The sequence below is a fragment of the Lissotriton helveticus genome, chromosome 10, assembly GCF_964261635.1.
Source record: "Lissotriton helveticus chromosome 10, aLisHel1.1, whole genome shotgun sequence".
NCBI lineage: Eukaryota > Metazoa > Chordata > Amphibia > Caudata > Salamandridae > Lissotriton > Lissotriton helveticus.
The window spans coordinates 280,764,694-280,776,886 of NC_136071.1; the positions used below are offsets into that span (position 1 = coordinate 280,764,694).

Below are 12,193 nucleotides of genomic sequence, written 5' to 3' on the forward strand. Positions count from 1 at the left end.
CAGTATTCTGGGGAAGCATGGAAGGGTTATGATGTAAATTTTAGGAAGGCATTGGAATTCAATAGATCATTACCATGGGACTCGGTAGATTCCATGGCTTGGCACAAACAGTTCTCTGACACTGCACCTCCCCCTCAGTTCGGTGCGGGCAAGGTGTTCACTAGACCGCAGCAGCCCTTTCGGCCCCCCCAGACGAGTGAGGTACCTGGGAAATTTAGGGCAGGTGGGCCAGAGAAGAAAGGGGTGTGCTGGGATTTTAATAAGCGTACCTGCACAAGGGCCGCGTGTAAGTTTAGGCATGCATGTGCCTCCTGTGGGCACCCCTCTCACCCAGAATCGACCTGTAGGTCCAAGCAAGGTAACACGGGACAGAGGGGTAGGGGAAGGCCACTATAAGTCAGACAGGTCACGCCCCCCCACTCCAGTGGATGTGGTGGCAATGATTCCATTTTTGAACAGATACCCTGACCACAAAGCGGCCACCCTACTCCAGGAGGGTTTTTCTAAAGGTTTTAGGATCCCGGCGGGGGGATACACAGGCAGTGCGCACTGTAGAAATCAATTGTCAGTCACACACAATCCGGCCGTTGTGGCCGCCAAAATTGACAAGGAGCTTTCCTTAGGCAGGATATCTGGCCCTTTTTCTGCAGTACCAGTACACAATTTTGTGTGTTCCCCACTGGGAGTTGTCCCCAAGAAAGAGAAGGGGCAATTCAGATTGATTCATAACCTATCAGCGCCAAAGGGGGCCTCACTGAATGATGCCATTGACGAAGGTATCTGTAGTGTCAAGTACGCCTCTTTTGACCAGGCTGTGACCTTATTACAGGCCACTGGACCCGGGGCGCTGATGGCGAAATCAGACATAGAGTCCGCCTTCCGCCTCCTCCCAGTCCACCCGGCGGACCAACATCTTTTAGGTTTCACCTTTAGGGATAGGTTCTACATGGACAAATGCATGCCTATGGGTTGTTCTATTTCTTGCGCCTACTTTGAGATGTTTAGTTCATTTCTTGAATGGGCCATGAGACAGGTGACAGGCCATCAAAGGGTCATGCATTACTTAGATGATTTCCTCTTCCTCGGTACAGCGGGTTCTCAGGAGTGCGCACTAGCATTGCAGGAATTTTGCGTGCTCATGCGGGCTTTTGGGGTCCCGCTTGCGCCTGGGAAGACGGTGGGTCCGACCACCTGCTTGGAATTTCTGGGCATCGAGATTGACTCAATAGAGGAATGTTTTAGACTACCTAAGGATAAGGTGCGCAAATTCAAGACGTCGCTACAGTTATGCCTCCGGAAGGAGAAGGTCACTTTGCAGCAATTACAGGAGGTCGTAGGGCAACTGAATTTCGCACTAAGAATCATCCCAATGGCTCGCCCCTTCTCTCGCTCCATCGCGCACGCGATGAAGGGGCTGAGGGAAAAGCACCACCGCACGCGCCTATCGTCTGAAATTCGCCAGGATATGCTTATTTGGATGGCATTCCTGGAGGATTTTAACGGTAGGGTGGTCTGGCCCGGCCCGCTCACTACATCAGCGGAGTTAGGACTATGGACTGATGCGGCCGGTAGTGTGGGCTTTGGTGCCATCCTGGGGAATAGGTGGGTCGCTCAACAATGGCCAGAAGAATGGAACACATGGGGTTTGCTCGGCAACATTGGCTTCCTGGAACTTTTTCCAATATGGGTGGCACTGATGGTCTGGCCCGAACATCTATGTAACCAATCAGTGGTGTTTTGGTCAGATAACATGACGGTGGTGGAATGTATCAATCAGCAGGGGGCGCGGTGTCCTTTCATACTTCGTCTGATCAAAGAGATTGTTCTGCGGTGCCTTAAACTGAATGCTAATTTTAGAGCCAAACATGTCCCTGGTGTTTTAAACAATGCTGCTGACTCCCTTTCTCGCTTCAAAATGCAGGTTTTCAGGGAACATCTCCCCACAGCAGACCCTTCGCCAGCACACTTCCCAGCGGTACTTTGGCAGATTGGTGCCCCAGATTACAAGACCTCGTGGTCGCTAGCTTAGCCCCCAGGACCAAGACGGCGTACGAAGGGGCGTTTCTGTCTTATTGTTCTTTCTTGGGGCCGCAGTGGGAAGTGCTTTGGGCGAAGGAGGATGGGTTTGCAGCCTACTTAGAATGGATGCACAAAGAGGGCCGCTCAGTGGCAGCGGCAACCAGACATAGGGCAGCTGTGTCATTCTTCGCGCAAGCTAGGGGCTTTCGGGATCCCACCAATACCTTTATGATACGCAAGGCTTTAAGGGGATGGCGCCGTATTCAGGGACACCAGAAGGATAAGAGGAAGCCCATGGGGTTGGCCCGGCTAACAGCCTTACTGGGCACGCTGGAGATTGTTTGTAACTCGGAGTGGGAAGTGCTTCTTTTTAGGGCGGCATTCTCCCTGGCATTTTATGGGGCACTGAGAATTAGTGAACTTGTGGCAGGATCTAAGGCTGACATACTTGGTGGCTTGCAGAAGGCTGGGGTGACGATAAGGGGTGACACCATGTGGGTAATTATCCAGAAATCAAAGACCGATCAAGAAGCTAGGGGTCACACCATAGTTCTGCAACGGGCCCCCACCAACCCGTGCTGCCCGGTGAGGCACGTGGAATCACTCATGGGATTATTGGTCGGTTCAGCAAGCAGGGCGTTGCTCTGTCACGCCGACGGGAGCCCCTTGACCAGGTATCAATTCAGGAGAGTGTTCGAAATAGGGGTCACAAAAGCTGGTCTTGATCCTAGAGATTTTGGGTCTCATTCCTTCAGGATTGGGGCAGCAACTGAGGCGGTGGCGGGGGGCCTCCCAGTGGAAAGAGTGAAGACAATTGGGAGGTGGTCGTCAGACTGCTATAAACGTTATGTTCGGATTGACATGCTATGATTACCTGTCACTCACGCTTGGTCTCTTTTCCGCTCTCTTACAGTTTCTCAGACCTGTTACGCAGGGGAGGAATTTGTCGTCGGGCACCGCCAATATTCATCGGCACGGAGCGGCGACCAGGAAACAACAAAGAACAATGTCTGGATTGTGGGTCATTCATATGTGAAGCGAGCGGAATGTGTCTTCCTGTCAGGTGACAAGAAGGAAAGGGCGGCACAACTAGGGTTGAATATCACGTTCTTTGGCAGAGGAGGGTTGTGTCTTCACGAGTTTAGGGGATTCTTCCAAGGGCTGTTAGCACGCCAGCGGGCTCCACCGTCAGTGGTGATACTTCACCTTGGGGAGAACGATTTGGCAACACTGGGCAGGCGCATCTTGATTGAGGAGATTATCTCAACAGCGGGTTGGATAGCTAGGACCTGCCCCGGGTGCACACAAGTATGGTCACAACTAATACCTCGACTTCAGTGGCGGGGGGGCGATTCAGTCAGGGCGTTGAATCACTCGGTAAAGAGGATCAACACACGGGTGGATAGGTTGTTCCGAACCCCCGTGTTACAGTCAATACCTCATGGGTGCATCTGGGGTCAAAAGTATTACTTGAAGGACGGGGTTCACCTAACAGAAGAGGGTAATGTCCTATGGGCTGACAATATCTGGGCTTGGCTAGAGGGCTGGGGTAGGAGGATGTGTCCTTAGATAGGGGCTAGAGGGGGAGGCCAGATCGTCGGTTAACAATACTGGCCTGTGGCGGTAAGGTCATTATCGGTGAGCACATATTTGAGGTCTGAGGGGGCGGGCATCATCCTATGGAGGTTCCCGCCCAGGGGGAGGGGCCTGCGGGCCACTCCCAGTACTCCAGGGGCAAGGTAATATGCAAAGGAGCGCGGGTAGGAGTAGTTCACGCTTTCCTTAGGCTGGTAGCCACCCCGCGCGCGTGGACTCATGACGCCACCGGCGCAGAGTAAGGGCCCTCCTTTAGTGGGTAAATGGAGTTTGGGGCGTAGACCGGGCAATTCCCGGGGTAACACTGCGCATGCGCACTTCTAAGGGGAAGGCGCAGCTTGTAGGACCTGACACCGGTAGTGACCCTGCCATATGGCCAGAAATGTACAAAAATCAAGATAGGATGTTTAGTTAAGCTAGGAACAACTTGTATTAGAGTTTTGTTAAGGTCAGGCTCTCAAACTTGTTGATAACCATTGTATAACTGAATGTCCTGCTGATTTTTGTATTTCATTGTTGACTATGCAATTAAAACCTTTTAATTTCATACTTTAATAAATACGGCCGGGCGACTAGCGCCCGCCTTCCAAAAAGTAAACACGTCTCGTGTCCACGTTCCTTGGTGTTGGGTGCCGGATTGGGGGGGAGGCGGCAGCTAGTCGCTGACCATGTGAAAAGGGGGGGCCCTCGGCCCCCCCGCACGCATGGCGGCGCGGCGACCGCCTCACCCCCTCTCTCCTCGGGTCCTTCGACGGTGGGGGCGTGCCCTGGGGGCGCGGCCCACCGCCGATTGGCCGGCGCCCCTCCTGACCCGGAATCAATGGACTGGTTCCGGGTCGGGGGGGGCGGGCGTTAGGAGGGGCCATCCGGCCCCTCGGGAATAAGAGGTAGGGAGCGCCCAGGAGACCCCCTTGTCCCTGGACGCTCCCTCGCTGAACGTTGTGCCCCGCGTTCGGGGCTTCTTTGTTTCCCACCCACCATCCCTTGGCACAAAGTTTAAGCAGCGTTATGTTCGGTCTAATGGTAAGTCTCGTAGGTATAGACCGCGGTAGAGAGTAGGTTTTGTTGTTTTCGTGATCTGTTGTCAGGCCTTTTTTCCCTTTGTAGAAGAGTGATGTATGAAGTGAACTATGTTTGAAGATATGTGTCTTTAGGCCTTTTTTCCCTTTGTAGATATTCGTAGATATTGTGATTAGGAGCAACATGTGTGAACCGAATTGTAATTTTATGCCATGTGTCATTAGGCCTTTTTTCCCTTTTAGCTATGCGTGGATACTGTTATTTATTAGCCAGTGTAGTTGTCCTTTAGACTTTTTTCCATAGGTCGTCGTATTTATTAGGTATGGGGCATGCGGTAAGGTCATTATCGGTGAGCACATATTTGAGGTCTGAGGGGGCGGGCATCATCCTATGGAGGTTCCCGCCCAGGGGGAGGGGCCTGCGGGCCACTCCCAGTACTCCAGGGGCAAGGTAATATGCAAAGGAGCGCGGGTAGGAGTAGTTCACGCTTTCCTTAGGCTGGTAGCCACCCCGCGCGCGTGGACTCATGACGCCACCGGCGCAGAGTAAGGGCCCTCCTTTAGTGGGTAAATGGAGTTTGGGGCGTAGACCGGGCAATTCCCGGGGTAACACTGCGCATGCGCACTTCTAAGGGGAAGGCGCAGCTTGTAGGACCTGACACCGGTAGTGACCCTGCCATATGGCCAGAAATGTACAAAAATCAAGATAGGATGTTTAGTTAAGCTAGGAACAACTTGTATTAGAGTTTTGTTAAGGTCAGGCTCTCAAACTTGTTGATAACGATTGTATAACTGAATGTCCTGCTGATTTTTGTATTTCATTGTTGACTATGCAATTAAAACCTTTTAATTTCATACTTTAATAAATACGGCCGGGCGACTAGCGCCCGCCTTCCAAAAAGTAAACACGTCTCGTGTCCACGTTCCTTGGTGTTGGGTGCCGGATTGGGGGGGAGGCGGCAGCTAGTCGCTGACCATGTATCTTTCTTGATGCTATCCATACATGACTGGCACTCCTTGGACCAATGAAAAAACACTCCCTTTTTTGAGTAACTGTCTGATGCAAAATATTTTATCTGCAAAATTGCAAACAAATTCAGAATAAAATTCTGCCAGGCCTAGAAAGGACCTGACTTCCTCTTTGTTTTGAGCTGTAGGATCTTTTTTCATAGCATCAACTAACTCAGACTTAGGACGAATACCACACGCACTTATATAGTTTCTGAGGTATGCTACACTTTTCCTAGCTATTTTGCATTTGGACTTTTCTGCAGTTAAACCTTTTGTATCTAACGTGTGCAAAACTCTAAACAAAACCTTACTGTGTTCTTCTCTATCTTTCCCCATGATAAGGATATCATCCTGGAAAAACAATAAGTTCTTCATATCCTTAAAATAAGGTGCATGATATGTTGAAACATAGAAGCAGCTGATGCCAACTCGAATGGGACTCGCCTAAACTGGAAAGTACCAATCAGGATGACAAAAGCAGTCAGATGCTTACTATCTTTATGGAGGAGAACCTGATGGTATGCGGAAGTTAAGTATATTGTGGAAAACCATTCCATGCTTTTAGTAGCTAAGAGCAACTCCGATATTCCAGGGAGGGGAAACACGTCTATATAAATAGTCTTGTTAAGTTCCCTCAGGTCCACACATAGGCGGAACTGGCCGTTGGCCTTGCGTGCAACGACAAGAGGGGCGACCCAGTCAAAAGATTCAACACATTCAATTATACCATTGTCAACCAGTTTCTGGATTTTTCCTACCACTTCATCCTTGACACCCAAAGGAATGTTCCTAATATTTTGGATGCATGTGTATGCATTTTCTTCAGAATTATTTTGTGTGAAAAGCCCTTGAGTTCACCAATGTTTCCAGAAAAAACACTGGGAAACTTTGTTGCAAACTCCTCACATAGATCTTCATGCTAAGATTTCCCACTCAAAACAGGATCCGGACTATTAGTATCCAAACATATCCCCAACTCACCCTGATCCCACCAACCTAGCACACAGGGGCCAGCAAAAGACACATACAGTTTGCAAACGGCTTGTCTTCCTTTGAACTCAAAGGTGAGCTTACGAAAACCAAGTAGCTCGATAGGCTCTCCTGTATAACTTACAGGATGCACATCAGGACTTTCCAATTCAGGACTTATTACCATACTGAATAATTCTTCCCATTTGTTTTTGTTGACGATGGAATAGGGCGATCCAGAATCAGCCATTAAGGTTACTTGTACCCCACCAGCTAATATTTCACAAACAGTTTTTTTTACTTTGTTTGCCATAAGCCTCACCATTATCTTCATGTATACAACAAACTTTGTTTTCTTCACATTCAGAGTCAGCGCTCTCATCTTCATGTTCGTACTCATTTACAATACATTTTACAGACTTAGATTTGTGACACACACGTGCAAAATGACCAGACATTTTACAATAAGCACATCTCTGACCTAAAGCTGCACATTTCCTATCATGTGTCAATAGTGAAGAGCTACCACAATGGTAACACTTCCCTTTAATATCAGAGAATTTCTCTGCATGATCTTTATTTCCGCCTTTCTCTTTAAAGGATTGTTTCTCATTTTTCTTTTTAATTTGGTCACCTAAACGAGAATAGTTCGTTTTTACTACTTTTATCGTATCCTCACTGTTTTCCAGTTTGGTCTTTGCAATAACAGGCTTGGCACACCTACAAGTTAGTTCAGCTTTGCTGATGATGGTACTAATTTCACGTAAGCTAGCATCACCATTATTCCAAAGTTTATCCTTAAGATTTTGATTATTACAATGCATAATTAATTGGTCACGGATTAATTCCTCTACGATAATGCCAAATTTGCAGGATAAGGCTAGCCTTCTAAGAGATGCAATGTAATCTTCCACTTTTTTATAAGGTTCTTGTTTCCTGTAATAAAAGTTAAATGTATGCACAGCTTTGTATACAGTAGACGCATAGTACACGTTTAAATCTGCAATGGCTTGAGTGAACACATTAACTTCACTTCCAGACAAGGGTTTCTTTTCAATCCTATTATAATCCCTAAAGCCTCCTTGGCCTAAAAAATGTAAAAGGATTTTTTTTCTTTCAGGTGGTAATTTTTTACTTTCAAACGTATTTAAATAATTTATCAGGTAATCACTCCATTCCTCCTATCTCTGGCGTGAGACTTCGCAATCTTTAACCATGAATTGTTGTGGAGCAGTCAGATTCATGTATATATAGCATAAATAGTATCTTCAATACTTATTATGGATTAGAAAGAAATATGAGGTTTATATAATATAGTTCCAGATGAATTATGGCGCTGGATAAAGTAAATCCAAATAAAATGTACCTTTATTGACACGCAGTGTGCGTATCACTGTTGAAACATGAATGCCAGATATACACTGTTGAAATCACTGATGAAATGTGCGCTATATTGGTGCAAGGAAAACTCTTGCCGGTGTGAGGTTTATTCCGGAAACAAGCATGTTGAAAATGGCTGCTCGTAAAGTCACCCTGTGTGACCTTGCGTATTGACGCGTTGCTTTTCTGTAATGACCTTGTGGCGTGTGGACGCGTTGCTAGCTTTCCGGGCCTAATCCTCACACTCTTATTGCTAGTTAGAGACCAAACACAGAACGGCGAGCCTCATGTTATTGAAAACCAGCACGAGTGTATAACACTGCCGCCGCTCGAAAAATGCGGCCAAGAGGCAGTTCTACCAACGGTTCTCACGGTGCCAGGTAAACAACAATACAAGTCCATAAATAGGTACAAAATAAATGCCTAGGGTACCTCAAGTATAAGTCACAGTCGTAGGAAGTTGTTTAGAATTGTGGGATTCCACACGATTTCTTCTTTTGCCGTCGCGGTTACGTCTGAAGAGATGGCCAGCCGGAAACAATTCTTAACAACGCAGGTTCGCGGGGTTCAAGTCTCTCATCGCCATTGTTGAAAAGAATAATTGTCCAAACGTTGAGTTGGTTGTAGGATTTATTCTATTACTTAAACCCCCACGGCAGCCAAGACGAGCATACACGACCACCTGCTTGTAGCTCCTTTCCTTGATCTCCCGAAGCCTACTCCACCGCAGCCTTCTCCACCCCGTGCGCTCTGGAATTAAACCATTCCAATGTGGCTCGAGCACACGCCTGAGCACCAACACAACATTATTCACGGTGTATAGCTACAAGTATCAAACGACCAGGATCAGATGAGTAGGGCTGGGCCAATGAATTAGAGTCAGTTAGACAGTGCAAATCTCTAGTTAATGCAATGGAACCTAGTCTGTTTGCTGTAGTGTAAACTCACTACAAAGACATCAGAGGCAAAAAGTGGATCTTGGCAGAAGACAATGGAAGGAGCTAAAGGTATTGCTCCAGGAAGGGGTTTCCAGGGGCAGTCTCCACACTCCGGCGGGGCTCTAGAAGACCTTCAAGTGTAAAAATACCCACCAAATGACTGGTCGTGTCCTGGGCAGCAATAGTGCTTTGCAGAATCAGCTTTCTAAGAAACATGCCATCAGGCAAAACCAGGTCTGGTCAGTGGGCTCAGCCAAGTTGTGTCAACTGATGGCAAGTAAACCAGTTGGCCTGTATGAGACTGCCCAGGTTCAATGAATGATTCACAATGGTCGTAGGTCTTGCCTTTTCAGAAGATGTGATTATCTTCATGTGGAAGTGTTATATCTAAGGTTTCTACCTTACATCTTCCCAGTTTCTCTGCCTCTGCTGTTCAGCCAGTGTGAGTGGAATGTTAGTGTGAATGTGATGTCATTGGAATGTTTGGTATGCTGTGAGTGGACTGTCAGTTGGATCCTGGGCTGAGCAACAGAGAGGATTCTCCTGGTGGGGCTTTAATTACATATATACTGGAAAACCTATCTAACCATCTAAGAAGAATAAACTTATCATCTGTAACCTATCCAAGTCTTCTGGAATTCCTTACCAGGATGTAACATAAATTTGGCGACGAGGTGGAATCAAAACTACGCATGAGGACTTCTTCAAGCTTGTTAAAGGTACTTTTATTCATGATTTTACTCAAAACAAACCTACTTAAGGATTTTACGTCCAAGCCACCACTCATTTCCAGAATTAGGAACCATACACTCACCTAGTTCCCCTCTCCCAGGACAATATAACTCATTCTAGCCAATGTACCACACATTGTCTAGTTTTCTGAGTTACCAAATCTACACCCTTTGACCAGTTTAGCAAATGTTTCCAGTATTCCTAATTGCCCAGTTTGCACATATTGAATTGTTTGCAGAATGCCTCATTAGTAACAAAGTGCAAATTTCCGTAATACCATGTTATGCAAACATTACACAATTCGGATGTCTTTGAATACACTCAGATTTACCATATTTGTCTAATATGTATGCATTGTAGTTTCCTTGGTGCCTCAGTATGTACACATTGCATATTTTTAATTGATTCCACCGTATCACTAGTGCATTGCACTGACTTGGAGGTTGGCCGAAGCCAAGTTACCTTGTGGTAAGGAGCTGTTGTCCTAGAGCAGCTGCCCCCTCCATACTACCAGTTACCTGCCACGCTGTGTGCCACACTAAATGATACACCAGGTATATATTCAGGTCAAACCTGCCCTGTCTGCTTGTCAGACAATCAATAATGCATGGTGACCACTCACTCCAGGTCATTATGGACACTGTCTCCAGTCCTGAACTTTTTACTGACAAATCAATGTTTTCATATGTGTCTAATTAGTTCCTTCAAAACAAAACAAGACTACAACACCCAGGATGCATTATGCTATCACATGAAAGTCCCTGACTGGAACCAATGACCGTAATGAACCTGGAGGGAGGTGGTTACCCCATGACAAGTGGGCCCACTGCGAGGGGTAGGCCAGGCATGGAGTACGAAGCACATGCTATCTTGAAGAGTGTTAGAGCCACTGTAAACTAGCCTGCCTGCAGTGTGCCTCCTATGAGGCTAAAGTACCCCTCGTGTATTTACTGTAGAGGTTTCATTCACTGCCATCTGCATCCAGGGGTCAGCTTTGCGGCCTAGAAACAATGGCCTATCTGAGTTTATGTCGAAACCTTTTGATTACCTGGTGTCTGATAAGATGACTCTAATTCTTGGCAATCTCTGCTGGTCATTTGCTGCGATGAACCTGTTCCTTCGGGTACATGACTCCATATTTCTGCTCTCCCCACTGATTGCCCATGCCTTCCGCATCAGATTCAAGCTGATAATAATCGTCGCTAGAGCTTGAGTGTTTTCAGAGTGTTAGTCAGTAACTAGGCAACTGTTCTAGAATGTGAATGACGTAGAATGGATTGTGTCATGTCATCTTAGGAGCTTTGAGAAGCCCCAGGACTTTATTAAAACAATAGAGTGATAGTCTGTATCTAACATTTCTGTGGTGCTTCATACGAAGCTCCTGCAGTTGTTCAGGTGTTACTATCACCCAATGTAATTATACTCAGTTTAGCATCTTCAGAGGGATGGGAGTTTGCGTTGGCCTTGCTGGGAATCAAACTCGTCACGTGCAGCTCTCCACGTCGCCAAGAAGAGCGCGCCTGACTCATTATGCCCTGACTATCAAGTGTAGGCCCCATGTCATGTCGTGTCGGCACCTAGGGACAGCTTAAGGGTTTTGGGGGCCCTGGGCCAAACGGATTTTGGGGGCCCTGGGCCAAACGGATTTTGGGAGCCCACTTCGAAACAGCTTTGAATTAATGATACATTTTAAGCTCTTTCATGTCCTTCTCTGCTAGGGCACGGACAGTGCACATACACCCTCGTCCAAATTCTAAATGTGTTCACAGACAGTGATGTATGTTTTTAATATTATAACACAGCAGCAGCTCAGTAATATTAGTACAAATAATCCCTGTGACATCCTCCCATTTCATATACGTGAGGTCCTGTTTGATCTAAAAGAGCTTTTTTATTGATGTTGGATGAAACATAAAAACATTTCTCTGAAAAATGTCTGTAATGCACTCTCACACACCCCCCTCATTTAAAATAAGTTGTAGGAAAATGCTATTTAAAACAATATGTTTACAAATTATATAAAGCCCAGTTGTAAGTTGTGAACTGTTGCTGGTATAGACATGCACATTATGGTAATAATTAGAGCAACTGTAGTCTACTATTTGTCTATGCTGTGTTAATGAAAAATAAAAAATATATATATATTTTTAAAATATTCAACGTCATCAGGGCAAGACTTTCTGCAGAACAGAGCTGGCTCTATCAGGGGCCCCACTGAAAGGCTGGAGCCCAGGGCTAGATCCCACTCTGCCTGTGCCTAAAAACGTCTCTGGCCGGAACTGAATAGTAGCTGTTTTATGTGCACTGATGTTATTCTACAAAATAAAATCTTGATGCTTGTAATCACATATATTATCAGTGATATTGTGTGGGTTTTTAATTATATATTAGGAGATTGCGGTCATTCTTTAAACTCTCCAGACTGGACTGGGCGAGTAGGAGGAGCATCTGCAGTGCTTAATTTGTTAAAACCATAGTGCCGGGGCTCTCAACAGGAGGACACTAGAGCTTGCACCATCCTTTGCCCCG

General features: G+C 46.5%; 1 protein-coding gene across 1 annotated transcript in view; it reads right to left on the minus strand.

Moving 5' to 3' along the window:
* Positions 1 to 10,846, minus strand: part of NKTR (natural killer cell triggering receptor) — a 511,856-nt gene extending 501,010 nt beyond the window's left edge. The window contains 1 exon segment of the mRNA XM_078665314.1: positions 10,713 to 10,846. Within this exon segment, the coding sequence (XP_078521440.1) occupies positions 10,713 to 10,840 (128 nt within the window). The 5' untranslated portion in view covers positions 10,841 to 10,846.
* Between the last annotated feature and the right edge of the window lie 1,347 nt (positions 10,847 to 12,193).